Source organism: Leopardus geoffroyi, chromosome B3 (genome assembly GCF_018350155.1).
Source record: "Leopardus geoffroyi isolate Oge1 chromosome B3, O.geoffroyi_Oge1_pat1.0, whole genome shotgun sequence".
Taxonomy (NCBI): Eukaryota; Metazoa; Chordata; class Mammalia; order Carnivora; family Felidae; genus Leopardus; species Leopardus geoffroyi.
Window position 1 is genome coordinate 14971405 of NC_059337.1, and position 20692 is coordinate 14992096.

Here is a 20692-nt window from a genome sequence, read left to right on the forward strand (position 1 = left end):
CTTTGTCCTACGCATGATTTTCTAAACTGCCTTATCTGCAGACTATATCTTTATACTAATGCATACTTAATTGGTCCGTCTTGACTGTCCATATAAAACAATTTAATTAGGGTGCTTTCTTGCTTTGGAGAGCAAAGAAAAAAAAATCTGCCCAGTGCTTATTGTATTTAGCACCAATACAGGCAGAAAATGTAGCACAAGTTTTTGGTTGAAAGAGCACCTCTGTGCCCATTGAAGGGCGTTGATCCGAAAAGACAGAAAGGACAAGTAAAATCGATTTGAAGCGACCCTCTCTGTCCCTTTCACACCATTCAGAAACTCCATTCCTTCTAAGACAAAGACCAGCGCCTTGGGAATTCTCAGGGAAAAAGAGGACTCCAGTCCCACAAGCCTAGGGCACTTTTTTAAAAATCCTTAATATTGCACTTAAAACCGGCCCTCGGTTCTGTGCCCCCCACATGTGGGTTTCACAGACACCCCCTCGGAAGCGTCAGGCAGTATGGCTGGCCACACCACCCACCCCCCACCTCTCCCCGAGCTCGGCCTTCTGGCCAGGCCAGACAAGCCTTTTAGGGTTAGTGCAGCCCTCACCTTTGACCCCCAAGATCGGAGTGGCTGTCACGCTCCAGAGTGCAGAGTTACAACTCAGGCCAAAGTTAAAACAAAACAAAACAAAAAACATTTCTCTACTCCCAAACCGGTTCTGGTTCCGCCGCCTGAGCCACCTTGCCCAATAACCCCTTCCACACTCAACTTTTTTTTTTTTTCCCCCCCTTCTCTTGCCATGAACTGCCCTAGCCACCTCTGAAAGAAGGAACTTAAGATGCCAGGGCAGCGTGGCTGGGTTGCGGTGAGTTGTCCTCCATTAGGAACCAGAATGCCAGGTTACCCGACAGGCGCCCAGGCTGGGGAAGGCGGTCATCGATCAGACCTGGCAGGGAAGGGAGGAGGGAGAAATGAAGAGAAGAGGGCAGGGGAGAGGAGAGGCTGGGCAGTGATCACCTTCACCTGCCCTGAGCCCAGCCCCCCACCCCACCCCCATCTCCTCCCGTTCAACTATCCCCCCCGACCTTCTGCCGGGGTTAAAGGGGGCGGGGGCGGAAGGGAGGGGGCACCCCCTGAGTTACACAAGTGGCCTCCTTCTACAAGAGAATGAGTTCACCACCTCCCCAGAGAAACCTCACCATCCATCCACTCGATATAACTGATGAGACAAACCACAAGGAAAAACTTCTGTAGCCCATATTTATGGTATTAATGAATAGTTAAAAAAAGATTTACACTTCTTATGATCAATATTCTGAGTTATTTCCCTCAAAGTATATAATTACAGTGTCTTCAGAGTTTTCATCATTGTTTGAGGTGGCAAAACCATTTGTAATTTTCATTAGCCAGTAAACATGTAATTAACATTCAGCACTGTGTTTAACTTAATTCCTGTTTAAGACAAGGACAAGAAGCAGCCGAAGAGCGTTAGTTCCATTTGTCAAGTCTGACATACATCTTACCATAACAGTTTCCTAAAATAAAAGATCCGTGTTTCCCCATTATTCTTCTCTTAAAACAAAACAAAACAAAAAAATCCATTAGTTAAAACTGTATTAAACTGCAAGAGGCAGCATAGTTTTTCCTCAATTTTCTCTAGTTACTGTATTCCTGCTTCCTTTTTCCATTTGGGAGGGTGGGTGGAGGGAGGGGGTTAATTAAGCATTCATTATTTGAAGGCTTGAAATTGGGAACCCCTCCCCCCCCAAAAGAAATAGGTTTCCTCCTCAGGAAAGTTCTAGAATGGGGACTGGAAAAGGGGGGCACGGCTCTGCAGGGGAGTGGGAAAAATCACTTGGGGGGACATGAGTTAAAAGTAGAAAATGAGGATTCCAACGGATTCCTAGGAAAAATGTTGCCCTCCTGCTTCAAGTTCTATCTTTGATCCAGGGTGAGGGGAGCCTGTCTGCCAGTCTGCTAGGAGGCTGCTTTTCCCCCCCCCCCCCCCCCCTCCTCTCCCACCTCTGTTTTTTTCCAACTTGCTTTAGGATTAGCCTCCATCCCTCTCGACCCCAAACAGTGGAATTTGGCTGTGCCTCGGGTCGTCTTGCTTTGCAATATCGCCTATAGTTGCTGGCGGTTTTCCGCCGAGGCTGAGCCGTTTGCTCCAGCCTCCGACTAAACTCATTAAGTTGGGAGATTTTTTTCAATTGGACGGGTGTTTTTAAAGTCTCGTCTTTCCAGCCCCAAACAAGGTGTAACAACGCACTCTTCCTTCTAAGGAATGAGATGAGAGACAAGGATCACTCCAGACATCTCCTACCTACGGTTTGGGGTTTTTTTTCTTAAAGGCGAGGCTCGCATTCCTCAGCAGCTATGTACAAAGCTCCCTGAAACCTCGTCTCTCTAAAGTTAGTGTGCAGGGCTTTCCAAGGCTGAGAACGCCTAATACATGGGGAAGCACTTCCTTGAGGTGGAAGGTCTCTCCCTTCACCTTTCCTCTTTTTCCCTGCAGGCTAGTGCCTACTTTTTATCAGTTTGCACAATCGCTTAGATAAACACCGAGGAGGAGATTCTCTTTAATTATCAAAGACACATCTTTTCAGGGGGCCAACAAAGCGTTTATTTCACCCGCCAAACTAAAGGAGAGTTATTCCAGTTTAGAAGGAAGATGCAAGCGGTTTGGGACCTTGAACAAGGCAAATATGGTTTTGGTATGTTTACTTACAGTATTTTTTCTCTCTCTCTCTCTCCTTTCTCACTTTTCTCCTTGTGCTGTGTGGGGCTGGGGGTGACTTGGGGCTTTTCAAAAAATCGGTTTGCTAACGTGTCTGAAATGCCTAGGACTGTGGTTTCAGGGGTTTGGGGAGGGGGGGCCAGTCAATTCAATGCATTGCCATATTTTATTACATGTGTGTGATAGGGGAGGTGGTGGAGGGGGGGAAGTGGGGGGGAAAATACAATTGCAAAGCTGCCAAAATATGATTAAACCGAAGCGTAAAGACTGCCGTGCCTCCCCATCTCCTCGTCCTGTCTCCTCAAACTCCTTTCCTTCCAGAGAGCAAACTAAAAAAGCCAGTCCTATAAGCGTGTTTTTCCAAGCAACAGACGACTCGGTTTTCTAGCAAAGGAGCTGCGAGGCTCGCTCTAAGTATCAGCATTTACTGTTCGATTTGCCTCTGCGCTTCATTTTGCAACCTTGTGCAACTGACAGCCAGCCAGGCAGGGAGGGAGGAAAGTCCTGCCCGGCGCCCTCGGCCGCGGCTCGGGGAGGCAAGCGCTCGGTTAAAGCTACGAGGAGAATCGCAACGAGAAGGGTACTCACCATCGGGCGGGGTGGCGGAACTGGCGTGCGGATTTCAGGCAAACGTTTACCTTTTGGCTGTCTATTGCAACCGCGTCGGGCTGACTTAAGAAGCAATTCTGTGCTCTGTCCAGAACATTCAAGGAACGGTTCCTCATTTTTAAAAAGCCAGCGAGAGAGACGACAGAGACAGAGAAAGAAAAAGAGAGGAGGGGGTGAGGGGGACGCACATAAACCCAGTTCAGGGAGGAAAAAAAAAAAAAAAAAAAAAAAAAGAAGAAGATCACCTCTCCCCGCCAGTGACTCGGAAACGCAGCGGTGGCGAGATCCGAGTCCGGTCCAACCAAGCTAGAGCCAATTAATTTTAAATCCTGAAGAATTATTCAGATTAAAATGTACAGAAGTTTCATTCTCGTATGCCTACGTGAGCTCCAAGTCGTTTCCCTTTAAGAGCTCCTTTTCTTTTAAAGTTGAATTTTAGGCAGCGAGGACTCTTACACTAGGGGGCAGACAGATACTGTACTTGTTCCAATGTTAAGCAATTTTTTCCCTCCCAGCATATGCTCTGATTTAGCACTGTAAATTTTTCAGAGGACCCAACTCTGACAGCCCCTGGTGATTTTCAAAGTACCACAAGCCAGTGGTTAAAAATTGCATTGACTTGGAAGTTCAGAGGGACACAATGGAAACCCCTTTCCCTATTCATGGAGCTCCAGTGTGGTGGAAGAGAAAAAACACACACGAACTAGATTGAGGGAAAGGAGGAATTCAATGAATCCTGGTGGACAGAACTGGTTTCTACTGAGTTCAGAGTTAAACTCGGCATTTGCTGGGGTCTGTATTCATATTGTGATTTCATTTGGGGAGAATGACAGCCGTCAGGCCACTTGCTGCAAGAAAATCATATTCCTGGGTGGGTTTGCTTTACTTTTTTTTTTTTTTTCCACCAGAGTAAAACAAATGTTTTTCCAACTTTCTCCAGCCAAATTAAAGCTTGCCATTCCCCTCATTAAAATAAATTTACATCTGCAATAAAAGACTGGGCTGGATTTTTTTTTTTTTTTTGAACAGTAACGACATATTGATATTTCTCTTTTAGTCTTAGAGCTGTTTTATTCAAGGGAAATGAGCATCTCTGAAGAAGGCATTTGAAAATATTCTCCCCTCCTTTTTTTTTTTTTTCTCAGTCTGCAGTCCTTTCTCTTCTTATATGCAGTAAAAATTAGCTACAATTGATATGGTCATTTATTTATTGTTTTGAATTTCTAATAGCATCCCCATAACTGAATGAATCTAAAATACAGAGTGAAACACGTCTGACTTCATGGGAAGCCTGTGGTCGTGTGCTGTGGCAGGCTGCAGTTTTGTAGGAGATTGGGAAATTCTTCATTTTAAATCTAAGTCCATCAGAGCATACTTCAAACACCAAAAATCTCTAAGTGCCCTGTGGAAGCTGTTGCTTTTCAGAAATTTCCCACTGCATGTCTGTAAAAAGCATGATCTTGCTATGGAAGTGTCTGCACTCAAGAGGCAAGATTAAGATTTCCCTACAATCAATTATTCTCTTCTATTAAATTGAGATGGGTATGTCCATTAGATTTCCTGTCTCATCCCAGCCCCACCACGTCTCTGCTGAGATTGCCCCTAATCTACTGACATTTGTAGCATTAGGCAATCCCTTGAATCATAGGAGTTGAAAGGGGGGAAAAAAAACCTTTGAAATGATTTCTTTTCCATCCTTCTGTCCTCTTTAAGAGAAAGTGATATTGTGTCTCTAATCAACCTGAAATTCTCAGCCTGCCTTCTCTGTGGCAATCTCATTGCACGCCAGGTTTATGATAGTTCAGTGTCCACTGTAGTTGGTTTTTTTTTTTTTTTTTTTTTTTTTTTTTTTACAACTTTCAAATAATCCCAGCACCTGCAGCTTTAGTGAAATACGTGATTTCAGCGGAGAAAGGGTGAGGACTAAGAAGGTTTCAGCAAGGAAGTGTAAAGAGGGTTTCCCCTCTCCTCAAAACTAGCCCCTGTCTGCCTATATCTTCATTTAGTACCTACCTTGTATTCTGCCTGTGGGTAAAGGGTATTTATTGAATGCAAAGAGCACACACCAGCACAGGTCAATCGTATGTGTGGTCTATGGTTGGTTTTTTTTACACCTTTCATCTCGTCCATTTTTTGCACTATCAAGGATGCTTTCCTGGGGTCATTACTTTACTCTTCATATGTGTTCATGTTTCCTGAAACTCAGCGTGGTTGATGTAAAATATTTCAACTGTTCATAAACCTGGTTGGCTTCCAAGTTTACAGTTTTTCTTGGGGCAAAACGTGTGCGATGCTGTCAAAATTTTGTTTTCTAAACGTTGAACAATCATAATGAACTTCTCATGATCAAACCGAAAGGTGCCTGCTCTGAAATACAGTGTGTTCCGTGGGGCCAATTCTAGATGTGTGATGTTTAAAGCCAAACGCCCTGGAGTTCAGAGACCCATCCATGTTGATGATTTTAGCACATTGAAGCAGACTGGCATAGGCTATTAAGTTGTTCTTATTGCAGTGAATCTCTTGAGGTGGCCTGTGGCTTGTGTGTGGTTCCTGTGAGTTGTGCTTGGTATTATTTCCAATCTGGAGCAGAATCGCTGGTCGTGTTTTAATGACTCAATGGATGCCTAAAAGGAACCTGAGGAACAATGAAGTTCGTCCTCAACTGTTCCATGACCTAGAAGCATAGGCGCTGAAGTCTTTGTCTGTGTACATTGACAAATATGCATCTGATACATGCGCGCTTACATGTGTGTACAGAGGGTATGCACAGGGGAGGCTAGGAGGCTGGGAGGCTGCCTCCGCTCGTCCATCAGCGGACAGAACGGTCTATTCACCTCTCTCCACGACTGGGTAGTGTGGCAGGACGTTGGCTTGTGAGTTAGCTATAACTAATGAGAGAGGATGAAGTTGAGGAAAATTGATTTTAATTGCGTCATGACAATGAGATGAAGTCTACTTGTGCTTCTCAGCATCCGAGAGGTTTCATTTGAGCAATTAAAATGTCAGGCCACATACCTGTGAAATGTTAACCCTGCAAGGAAAAGACAGATACCAAATGGCTTCTTTCTTTTTTCTCTCTAAAAAGGAAAAAAAAAAAAAAAAAAAAAATATATATATATATATATATATATATATATATATGTATATGTATATATGTCTATCAAGCCACAAAACCAAGCAAGTGATCAGAGTTGCTTAAGAGAAGGGTCTACCGTCACCCGGATCTGACCAAATGTTTCGTTTGCAAAATGCCTCCAAGCTCGGTTCTCGGCACCTATCCTGACCCCCACCCACTACCCCTCTGCAAAGAAACCGGGGAACTTTTCTCTTTCTCTGGCACTGTGGGCACAAAGATGCGCCGGGAGTCCCGGGTGGTGCGCGAGCGACGGATTTCGTGGCATCGCCAAGTTGCGGGAGGCGAAGTCCTCGATTCCATCCAAAGCCTCTCGCGGAGCCTTTAAGAGGCGTTGTGTGTGCGCGCCGCGCTCCTCTCCCCGCTGGGGCGGAAACCTCCGGTGCGGGGTGCGGAGAGCTCGGGGGCCGCGTGCCCGGGGCCGGCCCGGGCCCATCCCCCGCCCGGCGGTGGTGGCGGCGCGGCCGCCCCCTCCCCGCCCCCCTTGGCCCCCCGCGCGCCCCGCGCCGCGGCCGCGACGCCGCTCGCGCTAGGACCGGGCTGAGCCCGCGGCCGCCATGGCGGGGCCGCCGCGCTCCGGCCAATGACGACGAGGGGGCGGCGCGCGCGCGCCTGGCCAGGCCAACCCCGGCTGCTGCCTTATAAGGCGCGCCGTCACCATGGCAACGTGCGCTAAGTTGCAGCAGTCGTGTCAAAGTTCACTATATAGAGAGCTCAGTGAGCTGATCGCGGAGAAGCCACTTCTGCCAGCCCCGGCGCCTATAAATCGCATTCCCTCCCGCGCCCCCCTTTTTAGCATATTTGATCACTTTGATTCTCTGTTCTTTTCTCTCCGCGGTGTGTGTGTGCGTGCGCGCGTGTGTGTTTTCTTCTCCTCCTCCTCCTCTCCCCGAGTTGCCTCCTTTCTCCGGGTGCCGTGCTGCCTTTTTTTCCCTTCTTTCATTCTTTCTCTCCGTCTTTTTCTCCCCCCTCTGCGCACGAAGGATGTGCTTCTAGGTGGTGATCTGCCCTCCTCTCTCTCTTTTATCATTTCTCCCCCGCCGCCGGCGAGTTGACTCTTTCCCTATGTGTGTGAGGCGGCGGCGGCAGCAGCAGCAGCAGCGGCTCCGGCGGCGGCAGCAGCGGCAGCAGCGGCTTCAGCGGCGGCGGCGGCGCTAGACGCGGCGGCTCCGGGCCCGACCCGGCGGCTTCGGCGGCGGCGGCGGCGGCTCCGGCGGCGGCGGCGGCCCGGGCGGCCCGCAGGGAGCGGCGAGCGGCCTCCATCCGGCGAAAGCGGGCGGCGGCGGCCAGAGCGAGCGAGGCGCGCGCCGGGCGCCCGTGGCAGGCGGCGGCGGCGGCCCAGCGCCAGGACGACGCCGCGCAGCGCCCGACGCGGACCACTTTCATGCTGATTCCCCCGGACCCGGGCAGCGCTCCGGCCACTCCGCGGGCCGCCGGCCTCCGCCCCGGCCTGCCCGGCTCTCTGGGCGCGCCCGCGACCGGCGCCTCCGCTCTCCCAGTCCTCCTGATTTCGATGGCTTTCCTGAATGGCTGACTGTGGGCTGCCCTGGACTTGGCCCCCGGACAGTCGCCTCTCCTCCTCCTCCTCCTCCTCCTCTTCCTCCTCCTCTTCCTCCTCCTACTCCAACTCCTCGGCACACCAGCTCTGAGAGCGAGAGAGTGAACGAGAGAGGGAGGGAGAGAGTGAGAGCGAGCGAGATCTTTGGAGAGATTTTTTTTTTTTTTTTTTTTTTTTTTTGCCTCCTACTTCTGTCTTGAAGCCAGACAATCGACTTGCAGCTCTCCCTCCCCTCCCTCTCTCTCCACGTTCTGCTCCCACTCTCTCTCCCCTGGCCCCTTCCCCTCCCCTCCGGGCCGAAAGCCCCCCGAAACCAACAAAGCTGAGCCGAGGGAAACAAACAAAACAAACACACCGGGCCAGACAAGCAATCGACAAAACTTTGCAAAAGCAGAAACAAAAAAGGAAAAACTAACCAACCTCAACCAACCAGCCCCCGAGCCACCCGGGGCGCCCTCCCGCGCCCTCTCGCACCCTCGCACACACAAAAGGCGGCGCGCCGGAGCCCGAGACCCGGGAGCCGCCGCCGCCCGCAGCCAGGGGAGCAGGAAGTCCGGACGCGGCCCCCATAGATATGGCAATGGTAGTCAGCACGTGGCGCGACCCCCAGGACGAGGTGCCCGGCTCGCAGGGCAGCCAGGCCTCGCAGGCGCCGCCTGTGCCCGGCCCGCCGCCCGGCGCCCCGCACACGCCACAGACGCCGGGCCAAGGGGGCCCGGCCAGCACGCCGGCCCAGACGGCGGCCGGTGGCCAGGGCGGCCCTGGCGGCCCCGGCGGCGACAAGCAGCAGCAGCAGCAGCACATCGAGTGCGTGGTGTGCGGGGACAAGTCGAGCGGCAAGCACTACGGCCAGTTCACGTGCGAGGGCTGCAAGAGCTTCTTCAAGCGCAGCGTGCGGAGGAACCTGAGCTACACGTGCCGCGCCAACCGGAACTGTCCCATCGACCAGCACCACCGCAACCAGTGCCAGTACTGCCGCCTCAAAAAGTGCCTCAAAGTGGGCATGAGACGGGAAGGTATCGGCCTCTCATTTCTCCCCCCCACCCTCGCCTGGGGTCCCGGGGCCCTGGGTGCGTTTGGCTAGCCTGCTCTGGGTAAGGACGCAGAAGCCCCAAGCTCTTCTCTTCGTATTGCAGCTGAAAGGGGTTTTATACTAGAAGCAAGTTCTGCACTGGAACCCAGACCCCCCAAATCCGCATGCTTTGGCCGACTGATTTCCTCCTCTACTTTCTCTTCGGGCTGTTTCATTTTCTTTGCATTGATTGCGAGTTCATTCGAGTTCGCCTTTCTGCGAGGGATGGGGTGTTGTCTGTTGTTTTAAAAGCCTGGTTTACTTCTCCGTCTTTCCTCTCGATTTCTCCCTCTCTCCCCCTTGTTTTTCCTGCATGTTCAACATATGTCCCTCCTCCCCACCCCTTTCCCCAGCCCCCACCCTCTCAAAAAAAAAAAAAAAAAAACCAACCTGAGATTGTACTTTTGTACAGGAGGTTCAAATTACAAATGGCAATTTTATGCACTTCGCCGTATTAACGCTGCCGCCCGGGCAGCGCTCATGTGACCCTCCGTGGATTAACATTCTGCTAAAAAAAAAAAAAAATACCTCTGTTTTCTTTTTTCCTTTCACTTTTGAAAGGAGGAGAGCGCGATAGGAGTAGGGACGGGTGGGCGAGGGGCCCTCGGCGGCTGCTTTCGCTCTGCGCGAGTTGGGTCTTTGTGATATGAAATTCGCCGAGCGCCGCGAGCTGTGCTCGGCCAATGGCGCGCTCGGCGCCGGGCGCGGGCTCCGGGCTTGGGCGAGCGAACGCCGGGCTTTCTTTGTGTTTCTGCGAGAGCGACTCTCCCGGTCCGGCGTCAGATAACAGCCCGAGCCCGAGCCTCGCCAGCTTTCCCCAGCCGTCTCGGGCCCTACCCGGGCTGCGCCGGCGCCGGCCGCCTGCTCCCCGCCTCTCCCCGGCTTCCTCTCGCCTCGGCCGGCCTCTCTCTCCGCCCTCTCCCTCCGTCTCTCTTTCTTCGAGCACACTGATCAGGCTGCCGCCAGACCTCGGCTCTCTGCTCTTCTCTCACCGGGGGGCTCCCCGCCGGGCTGGGGCTGGGGCTGGGGCTGGGGCTGCCGGGTTGGGGGGAGAGTCGTGGCACGGTGGCCGCAGGCCGTCTGGGGTGAACCCTTGTGTCTTTTGCAAAAGCGTCTCACCCTCCCCCCCAGACTCGCCCCTCCCGCTCCCTCTCCTCCAATCAATAAGAAATATCAGCTGTTTAGCAGTAAAGAAGAAAGATGCCCCCAGAATGCTCCATCCCGCCCACAGTGCCGGGGACCCCGAGGCAAAGCGGCCAATTCTGGGTCCTCGGCGGCCCAGCCCCGAGCGGGCCTCGGAGGCAAGTGTGCCGCTCTGGCCGCCAGAGCTTGCCTGGGTGGTGGCTTGAGTGGAGTGCTGCCGGGCTCCCGGCGACTTCCAGGTCTGTGGCCCTGGCGCGCTGGCGAGAGGGGCAGGCCTGCCTGTTCGGGCGCGGTGCGGGCTCTGGGTCAGGCGGGGGTCGGGCTGGGGCAGACCCTGCCGGGGGAGCTGGGCGACCGACGAGGCTGGTCATTAACGGCGGGGTGTCTCCTTTCCTCCCCGCAGCGGTGCAGAGGGGCAGGATGCCGCCCACCCAGCCAACCCACGGGCAGTTTGCGCTGACCAACGGGGACCCTCTCAACTGCCACTCGTACCTGTCCGGATATATTTCTCTGCTGCTGCGCGCCGAGCCCTACCCCACGTCGCGCTTCGGCAGCCAGTGCATGCAGCCCAACAACATCATGGGCATCGAGAACATTTGCGAACTGGCCGCGCGGATGCTCTTCAGCGCCGTCGAGTGGGCCCGGAACATCCCCTTCTTCCCTGACCTGCAGATCACCGACCAGGTGGCCCTGCTTCGCCTCACCTGGAGCGAGCTGTTCGTGCTGAACGCGGCACAGTGCTCCATGCCTCTCCACGTCGCCCCGCTCCTGGCCGCCGCTGGCCTACACGCCTCACCCATGTCCGCCGACCGAGTGGTCGCCTTTATGGACCACATACGGATCTTCCAAGAGCAAGTGGAGAAGCTCAAAGCGCTGCACGTCGACTCCGCCGAGTACAGCTGTCTCAAGGCCATAGTCCTGTTCACCTCAGGTAGGAAGGAGCCCTGCCCTCTCATGCCCAAGGACTCCTAGCTCAGAGTTAGGGCTCAGAGAACTTGGGAGTCCCCAGAGTGAGCCCAGCCTCCCCCTGGAAAGGCCAAACTGTTGAGGGCAACCTGGAGTGGGGACTTTGTAGAGCTGCTGGGCCTCGCCAGGCCTGTCCTGGGGACAAGAGAGGAAGGCTGGGGCTTCGGGAAGGTCCCTTAGGGCACATGCTCTCAAAATGGGCCATGGGGAAGCCTCTCAAGCCTGCCAGACTGGCATGCGTGTTCCTGTGCCCTCCCTTGGCCCAGGCTTCCTGGGCTGGCTGGTCCTGTGCAGCCTCCTCTGCCCCAGGGCGCTCTCTCTGTCACCCTGACTGAGTCTGCAGGAGATGCCTCTGGGCCCTGCAGCTGTCCTGGCATCATCTCTGCAGGGGAAAAGTTTGCCCCTGCAGGGGAAAAGTTTGCCTGCTAACTCAGTGGGAGCTGGAGCTCCAGGCAAACCCAACCTGAGGGCAGCAGTTTTCAAAATCATATTCTTATTAAAACAATGCAGACTGCCAGGAGAGGAGGAAGGCTGTCAGGAAGGGGGCAAGAGGAAGAAAGGGGGCATCATAACTGTCCAGGATGTCTGCAAGGGGTTGAAGACTCTGGCCTCTAGCTTGCTCTGCCCAGGCAAACACTTCAGACAATTTTCAGACAACCCAAAATGTATGCCAACTTGGGCTGGGTATGAATGTTGCCAGAGATATAAAACCATCATTGACTGCGTTATGAAATCTAATTAGTTTGCATGTAGTTTAACCTGTGTGAGTAATAGATCTAATATTAATTAACTCTTGAGGCCAAATGATTTCTGAAGGTGTCTGGCTTTCCACTTTGGGCCACACCTGAGCCTTTTGGCTGCCTCCAGGCTGAGTTCAGCACATCCCAGGTGGGTGGAAATCACCCCCTCTCCATTCTCTTTCTAAGTTGTCAGCTGATCCCTTTGTCATGGCTGAGAGGGGGGGAAAGAGGTTCCCAATTAAGAATTACAAACATTTGGACGTTTGTGGGGCTTGGAACCTAGGAACTGCAGTTTTTTACAGCTTGTAACCAGGACACTCGGAGAGCTGGGTAGTTCTTGTGGCAGACAAAAAGATTCACAGTCTCTTCCTTATTGTTTGAAGGAAATCTGGGGACCCAAGTCATTAGCTCAATCGATTGCAGGTTCTGAGTCCTTAACCCACTGTCTGTTATACGCTACTGGTTTGTTTGTTTTTTTTTTTAACACATAACCTCCCCCCACAGCCACCCCAAATTCTGCCTTTGAAAGTCCTTAGGTAATCAATTAAAGGGCAGTGTCTGGGCAAGGAAGAGCTGTATAGAGAGGCTTGGATCTGGAGTATTTTTCTCAGGGGAACTGTCATAACTAGAACATTTGCCTGATGCAAATGTACAGGCAGGATATTCCCCTAACCCCATAGCCCCCTTCACCCCCAGCCCACAACCCTCCACCCAGCCAACGATCCCAGGCGACGGGGGTGTTGTTAATTTCTCCCTATCATTGTTAGCTCTTAGCCTTACCCTTGGTCTCTTCAAGGAAAGAAATGCCTGATACTGTCGTAAGAGTTTAATTTATTACTATTTGCAAAATGCAGAGGCCTGTGTGGAGAATGCAGATCGCCTCACAAAGAGATAAAGGTCCCTCTTATCTGATTCGTAGGGAGACACACAGTGTACCCATGCAAAGGGAGGGAGTCCAATGCAGACAGATCTTTTAATTCCTGACCACAGACACCTATGCATTCTTTACATGCAGAGTCCCTGGATACACACATGAGGAAATTACATGTGTCTTCTGGTTCTGGGGGCTGGAGGTGGTGGCGGCTGTTTTCAAATATCTGTTTTAAGGATTCACAGTATGCATGTGTTAGCCCCAAGTCTTGTCTGGGGCGCCCAAAAAGGTCAGGTCACAACCTGCGCCGCCTCCACTGAGAAGCCTCTCATTTCAAAGGCACTTATTGTATTTTCACATATCCCAAAGAGAAAAGTGTTTTCCTGAAGATAGCGGGGGGGGGGGGGGGGTTTCTTCTTGGAGGGAACTGGGTTTTAAAATAAATAAATAAATAAATAAATAAATAAATAAATAAAGGGGGGTAGGAGAAAAAGGGAGAGAGAAGAAAAGGGGGAAAAGAAACAGCTCAAATGAACAGAGAGATCACAGTTTGCATGGCTGCCCTTCAATAGGGCTAAACTGACAAGATCAGTTTTAAAGGGCCACTTAAATCAGTTTCAAAGACTGGAGAAAAATGAGTCGCCCTCTTTGGGGAGAATCTGAGGCTGGGTCGTGGACGCCATTACTAGAGGCTGGGCCAGGTTGTGGCCCTCCTCTCCCACCACCCCCCCCCAATATATAATTATAAGCCAAACTCTTATTTACAGAGGAGGAGGGGGAGGAGCACTGGCAGTTTTGGTTTCATCTGTTTGTCTGTCCGTCAACTGACTTGAGCCAGATTCACCCAGTGCACTTTGCTTGGGCCTCCCAGGGACCAAGCCTGAGTTCTGGTGGCGTGAAAGCCTGCGGTGCACTGAGCTGTGTTTTACTTTAAAGCAAATACCCCCAGGACCATCTCGTGCTCTCCAACCCCCACCCCCCACCCCCCCTCCTCCATCCAAGTTTTCAGTATACTGGCATTTGCTCCAACTCCGGTTGGGGCAGTTTGACAAAGCACTGCACACACACCTCATGTGACCCATTTCAAACCTCTTAATCTGATGACTGAATCCTTCTTCTTCTCCTCCTTCTCCTTCTTCTTCTTCTTTTTTTTTTTTTTTTTTTTTAAACTTTCTTCCAGATGCCTGTGGTCTCTCTGATGTAGCCCATGTGGAAAGCTTGCAGGAAAAGTCCCAGTGTGCTTTGGAAGAGTACGTTAGGAGCCAGTACCCCAACCAACCAACGCGATTCGGAAAGCTTTTGCTTCGCCTCCCTTCCCTCCGCACGGTCTCCTCCTCAGTCATAGAGCAATTGTTTTTCGTCCGTTTGGTAGGTAAAACCCCCATCGAAACCCTCATCCGGGATATGTTACTGTCCGGCAGCAGTTTTAACTGGCCGTATATGGCAATTCAATAAATAAGAAATCAAAATAAGAAGGGGGAGTGAAACAGAGAGAAAGAAAAGGCAAAAGACTGGTTTGTTTGCTTAAATTCCTTCTGTTAAGAAAGGATATAAAAGGATGTTACAAGTTTGCTAAACGAAGAGAGGGGAAGAATTTAATGGACTGTGAATTTCAAAAAAAAAAAAAAGACTGTCAAATGAACTTTTACAGAATGCATTAAAAAAAAAAAAAACTCCTGTGTCGGTCAGAACAACTTGCTACTTATCATTTTTGTATAAAAAGGAAATTAGTCTTTTTCTTTTTTTGGTAAATTTTTGAAAAATATTGCTAAAAGTGCATTTAAGGAGATTGGGAGAAAATTAGCAGAATGGAGAAAGTAAGTCTTTTTTTTTTTTCCAAATTATTAATTGTCCTGTGTCTATGTACCTCTAGCTGTTCTTTTTTGTACTTTTCTGGTTCCAAACCAGTTTATTCTGTGGTTCTATAATAAGTTTTGATATAATCTTGGCTTCTTAAAAACTGTGTATCCTTAAAATATATGTTCTGCAAGAATTAAAACTGAGTCCATGAAAATACCATAGGAAGACATAAAACTTTAAAAGGCAACTCAAAGGTGATGGAAACGCACTTACAAGTGGTGACCAAAAATTTTAGGTGAAGTTGAGCACTCTTTAATTTGAGAACTGGAGGAACCACACACAACACTTAACTTCCCCTACCCTGCCCCCCCCCCCAAAAAAAGACACCATGACAAACCTAGCTTTTTAAAAATATTTTAAGAAAGAGAATGAACTGTGGAATTTATTGGCAGCCAAGGAATGTGTCCAAGACACGTGCTGAGGTTTTGAATAAAAAGTGAACTTTTGTAATTTGAATTGGGTCCCGCTTAGTTCTTGAATTGTTATGAAAATCCTATATCTGTTTGTATATTTGCAAACCCTTTGTATTATAATTGTTGATATTTTCCCTTTTTAAAAAATACCATTGAAATCAGCATGACAAAATAACACTGTTGGCACTTATAGGTAACGTGATTGATTCAGTATCTTAGAGTTTACAGTTTGTGTTTTAAAAAAAAACTGAAGGTTTTTTTTTTTAAGTGCAACATTTCTGTATACTGTAAAAGTTATAATAACTGAACTGTTTGGTCGAGTCTTTGTGTGTTATATTCCAAGGAAAATTGAAAGTATTCAGAAATTAAAATATTATTTGATATCTGAAATCTGTTTGGCTGTCCCCACTCACTGTCTTTCCATCGAGAAGAGCCCCTGTGAGCTCTCGCTGAGCCGGGCTGGGGGCTTTCATGTGTTTACTCCCCTCAGTTTGTTCAAAGGTGGACTAGTGTATTTATTTGCCTGTTTAATTTGGGTGTGTGTGTCGGGGGGAGAAGCTGAAGTTAATGGTTTATCTATGGTTTAGGAAGTGCCATACTGATATAGTAAACCACCCCCATTCACCTAATCCTCCTTTTAATTAAAAATGGATTTTCCAGGAAAAAAAAAAAAAGGCCCTTATATTTGTCACACTTAAGTGCCTGCTTAGGGAAGGTATTGTGGAAAGTATTAGAAATCTTGAGATCAGTATCTATTTTATGATCAGAAAAAAATACTGTTTTGTACATTTCTGACAGTTCAGCAAAAGACAGTTCTAGCAAGCTAATCACAGCATTGTAAATAGAGGGCAGTTGTTTGCAGTGAGTTTTTCCTTAAGTAGGTGTGATTTTTTAAAAATACTCTGTGGTTCTCATCTAGCTTGGTTGTTGAGAGGATTTCAAATTCAGTGATATAGCTTATAGTGCTGAAGGGTCTGTTGTTAGTGTATATATGATAACTTGCCGCTGGCCTGTCTTTCCCCTCCCCCCTTTACGTTCATTCTGTGAGAGCATGACCACAGGTCAAGGGAGTCTTTTCCACTGGAGTTATGTACATAAAAACACATCGACATTTTGACATTTCGGATTGTGTAGATACAATCTGTACTGCTCTTGGGATCCTTTGTCCTTAGAAGCCAAATTAAGAAAAAGAAGAGAAAGAAAGAAGGAAGGAAACTTTACAGGGTGTGCTGATTTGGAAGTAGTAACTATTTTGTTTTGGAGGTTTTTTATTTTTTCCTCTTTCTCTTTTCCTGGTTTGGAGGAAGCTCAGTGTGTGGGAGCTTGCAATTTTGTTCTTATTGAGGCTTTCCAGCACCACCCCCACCATACTTCCCCATGTTGTGGTTCAATTTTAAAAGCCGGTGGGTAGGGCAGGTGGAAGAAAGGGGATCATTTTGTAAAGTGTGTTAAACTTTGATACTCAGTTCCAGTCAATACATGTAGACCAGAAAAATCTGTCTGATGTGTGCATTTGAGCAGAGTTCTCCATCTGACCCTCAGCTTCTTTCTGTAGATATATACATCCAGAAATACAAGTACATACTTAGGGCAGAATATCGCTGACCTTTTTAGTTCCAGGTTTGTCGGTTGCTGTTTATTTTCTCCTCTTGCAAGTGCTATCCATGTGAGTGTGTGAAGTTTCTCTAATAAGTAAAACACAGGCCCTTTTCCTTGTTTGTTTTGTGTTAGTTTATTGTAAACAGCCATTTGTTGTAAATTATTATTGGCATTAAATTATAATTTATGATTTTCAAAGCAAAAGCCAGTCCCTGTTTTATTATGCTTTAAGCATGTGTTCTAGTCATTGGAAATCTCTCTCTCACTCTAAGTTTCAGCAAGGAGCTTGGGGGTCTGCGAGGCAGAAAAACAGGACCCAAAATTTTTCAAACGGGTTAAAACAAAACCCCTTGTATATGTTTAGAGTGGCCGGAGGAGGATCTGTTTAGAGTCTTGAGTTTGGTTTAAGTTTATTGCATTTAAAGAAAGTTTTTCTTTTCACGCTGAGTTAGAACAAAAGATCTTTGCTGCAACTGAACTGGACAAAAGACGAGGGCTGGGACCCAGCGAGTGCGTTCTGTGTGAAATTGACGAGATCTTTAAAAAAGCTGCTAAACATGGCGACTCTTTCCCTTTAAGTGTCTCTTTTTCCTTGCTGGTTTCTTTTTTTTTTTTTTCTCCTCCATCTGATCTGAGCTCGCTTTATTTCTTTTCCCAACCCGCTCCCCCTCCTCCTCTTGGCGCTCGGGGGTGTGAGAGAACCCAGTTAGACGCGAAATGCAACAATAGTCCGAGGAGAGAGAGAGGGGCGATCGCTGCTTCTCGCCACTTTCAAACAAACCTGGGGGAAAGACTGAGCTGGGGGTGGTGGTGGGAGGCGGGGGGGGGGGGGGGGGGAGGATCGTAGCCCGTTCGCTCGGCTCGCGGTCGCCCTGCCTCGGCCTTGCAGCGTTAGTTCTCTCTCTGGGCCGCGAGGGGCTGGGGCTCAAAGTTAGCGGGCGATGTCCGGGGCTGGTTCCGCGGAGACGCCTGGGTTCGCATCCGGCCGGCGTGCAGGGACGGGGGCCTGGAGTTGGCAGCAGCTGCGGAAAAGTGCCTGCCCCCCCCCCAGCCCCCGCCCCCCACTTACGTGCGGCGGAATTCCGCCAGCGCCCCGGGAAAGTCCGGGGTGCCGGGCGCGCGGAGCTGCACTCCCTGGATGTGCACGAAGCGGCGGCAGGCGGGGGGCGGGGGCGGGGGGCGGTCAGGGGGAGCTCAAGCGTGTGAAACTCTGCCTCGAAGCTCGCTTTTGACTTGGTCCTATGAGCTGAGCCAACATGGCGTCTCCCATTGCACCGCGAGCGCCGGGCTGCCAGGCACGGCAGGGCCGGGTAATAGAAAACACATTGGTTACCAAAAAAGAAAAAAAAAAAAAAAAAAAAAAAAGAGGTGGGGGGGGGGCGACCAAAGACCATTGCATCTGCAGGCAGAAAACCCTCTTTTAAACTCTTGCTGGCGAGTGAGTGCGGCCCTCGATTGTTCTGTAATTAGAGCAGCAGAATTCGTAGGGGAAAGATTGGTAACGCAGTGTCCCCTTCTCCCTTCGCTCCCCTTCCCCGTTGTAATTAGAGTTTATTTCATGTCTCCCCTCCCAACAAGAGCCAAATTAGAAAAAGCAAAAGTCTCTTATCCTCAAAGCATCTTAAATGTCTGAATGGTATAGGGGGAGGGGAGAGGCCAGTATTTACAGACCTGGTCAGCGCTCGCGCTCATTAATGCAGGGGCTGCGCCGGGGTTTGTGCGGGCCGGTCCAGCTGGGGGTGGAGGCTGGGCTGCGAACCCCGCCAGGCGTGGGCAGAACTTGCTGCTTGCCTGTCAAAGTTACAGCAAAGGTGGCTTTCCGGACGGAGGGCTGACTTGGGGGCGCGCAGCGGCGGAGGGCGGGTTCCGGGCGGGTGGTCGCAGGCCCAAGAAATGTGTGAGCCTGCGTGGACGGTGCCCCTGGCAGGAGTGCGCCTGCAGCTGAAGATCCCCTTTCTTTAATAGGTTTGAGCGGGCGAGGCCGGCCGTGGGACAGATTTGGCCTCCCAGAGAGGGTCTTCAGAGGGCCTCTGGAGAGACAGTGGATTGGCCCGGGCTGAGCTCTCAGCGGATGGGGGAATCGCCCCTTACGTCCAATGCCAGCCCCTGCCCGGGCCTGGAGACCCCTACCCTCAGCCGCCTGGGAGGGAAGCGAGGTACTCTGTGAATTCCGGGCCTCGTCAAGATTTATTGAAGTTGGGTTTTAAAAACGTGCTTCAGATGATTTTTTCCCATTTTCTCAGATTTCAAAGGCTCCCTGCAGTGCGGCTGCCTAATTAATGGTGAAATTCAACTAAATCTAATTATGCAGTAATTTTAAAGCAGTTAGTGCTGGGCGTTGGTTTGTAATAGGACCCCAGTTTTTTAAAGTTTGCTCACTGTGTTGGTTTAGGGGAAAGCCATCTTTTGTATGGCAAAGAAAGACGGGGAAATAGTTTTGCTGCACAAACTGGAGGGCTGAGGACCGCCCCCACCCCCTCACCTCTGTCCCCATCCCCGTGTCTGCCTCCTGTCCCTTCTTCTCTCTCTCCCTGTTTTGCCCTCTCTCAGCTCAAGCTCAAAAGCTGAGCGAGGTGCTCACCCAGCAGAGAGCCCTGTTTTCATAGCCAAATGGGAATGAGACAATTTTTCATAAGGAGACACAAAGGGGCTTCGTATCTGCCCTCCTGGACCCATCTGTAAGTGCCCGAAAAGAGGGAAGGGACTCTCATCTTCTCTAATAGAGAACAGATTTCCTCCCCTTCACATCCATTGTCATTAAGGCGAAAAGCTGACTCTTGGAGTTATAAATCTTATCGTCCTTCTGATAACACACTTGTAATAAGTTAGCGTCCTATTCAAAGTGAATTGTAAAACTGCCTCATTTAATATGGCATCTGTGTCATTAAAACTTTTATTATTTTTTTCCCCCTCGCGTCTTGCAGGCCTGGCATTCTGTGGAGCTCGGAGGTGCCTATTGGCCTCTGGGGTAGGGCCAAGCGGGGAGAAGGTGTGAGAGATGGGCTGCCTGGTTTCAGCCTCTGGATCCTAGTCTGGGGTGAGAGACCCCTGAGGCAGAGAGGGCCTGGGGGGGGGGGTTGTGTGTGCCGTGTCCCCCTTTCCCATCCCCCGGAGCGGCCCCCTCGAAATGACGTTCCTTGAAAGAAACATGCTTGTGATTAGCTAAGCAAACACATCTGCTTTCGGAGTTGGGCCTTCGTTAATTAGCTGAACAAAGGGCCGTTTTTGCCTTTTACCTTTTGCTGGGGGAGAGTGTGTTATTTCAGGAGTGTCGCGGGCCCACCTCTTTTCAATTGCAGCCACGACGTTAATTTTATTGGGATTACTGATGGGAAATGAGGTGGCGCAGGCTTCCGAGAGGAAAAGCTTGATCATTACCCCCTTTGGAACTATATTTTTCCACCAACCTCCTGCTCGCAAGGAGGGGGTGGGGGGGGTGCAAAACTGCGCCGCAAGTTCGGAGCCATTGGAATCAGGCTCGCGGTACGCTGATCTCGGGTGACAGAGCGTGTGTTGGAGCTGAACTCTATAATTTGCGCTTCTGTTCCTTTATTAGCCCTGGACAACGAACTAATGAGCTTTGGCCCAGCACAGTGTCACTTGTATTTATTTTCTTATGGCAACTTTGAGATAGCGGAAGCGTTCCTTACCAAGAGCCAGAGAGGGCCGGGAGTGCTGACCGCTGCCTTCCTGGCCCAGGTCGGTGGCTGCATCCCAGGGAGCCAGGGCCCGCGCGGAACAGACGGAGTTTGGGGACCGGGCCTTTAGGCGAGGTCTTGGGGGTGCTCGGGAAGGCGTTAGGCCCTTTGGAGGCCCAGGCATTCCAGCAAGTCCAGCTGCCGAGGTTGAGGTCGAGGGACGCGGGCCAAGTCTGGGGCAGGTCCCCAGGCACGAGATGGTGGAGGTGCAAAGGTGGCGTGGTGCTCTTCTGGCCTAGGAAGGGGGAGGGATCCACTGAGCAGAGCAAGTCAGGCCAGGGCACCCTGGGAGCAGCCGGGGGTATCGT

The 20692-nt window shown here is 50.4% G+C and overlaps 1 protein-coding gene and 1 long non-coding RNA gene across 12 annotated transcripts in view; one reads left to right on the forward strand and one right to left on the reverse strand.

Annotated features, from left to right (window-relative positions):
* The window catches only part of LOC123582536, a 113379-nt gene extending 109667 nt beyond the window's left edge, over positions 1 to 3712 (reverse strand). For 7 of the 8 annotated variants that reach the window (XR_006704442.1, XR_006704445.1, XR_006704439.1 and 4 more), the window contains exon 1: positions 3311 to 3712. This is a non-coding gene — a long non-coding RNA (uncharacterized LOC123582536). The remainder of the gene's footprint in view (positions 1 to 3310) is intronic. The other variant, XR_006704441.1, reaches the window with a different exon arrangement.
* NR2F2 (nuclear receptor subfamily 2 group F member 2) lies at positions 1840 to 15477 on the forward strand. Of its 4 annotated transcripts, none has more exons than XM_045448750.1 (3): positions 1840 to 2699; positions 10641 to 11168; positions 13995 to 15477. In XM_045448750.1, exons 1-3 carry the CDS (start codon positions 2657 to 2659, stop codon positions 14267 to 14269), a joined length of 846 nt encoding a protein of 281 aa, XP_045304706.1. In that variant the 5' UTR covers positions 1840 to 2656; the 3' UTR covers positions 14270 to 15477. The 4 variants fall into 4 exon arrangements, with proteins under 4 accessions (XP_045304706.1, XP_045304704.1, XP_045304705.1 ...); XM_045448748.1 differs by lacking the exon at positions 1840 to 2699 and adding an exon at positions 7964 to 9038; XM_045448749.1 differs by lacking the exons at positions 1840 to 2699; positions 13995 to 15477 and adding exons at positions 7964 to 9038; positions 11550 to 13966.
* The last annotated feature ends 5215 nt before the right edge of the window (positions 15478 to 20692 follow it).

What these genes read in the sequence shown, in the direction of transcription:
- NR2F2 (XM_045448748.1), top strand. Translation starts at nt 8,597, where the DNA reads ATGGCAATGGTAGTCAGCACGTGGCGCGACCCCCAGGACGAGGTGCCC. An exon ending in AGTGGGCATGAGACGGGAAG is followed by an intron (nt 9,039 to 10,640) that starts GTATCGGCCTCT and finishes TCCTCCCCGCAG; the next exon opens with CGGTGCAGAGGGGCAGGATG. An exon ending in CATAGTCCTGTTCACCTCAG is followed by an intron (nt 11,169 to 13,994) that starts GTAGGAAGGAGC and finishes ACTTTCTTCCAG; the next exon opens with ATGCCTGTGGTCTCTCTGAT.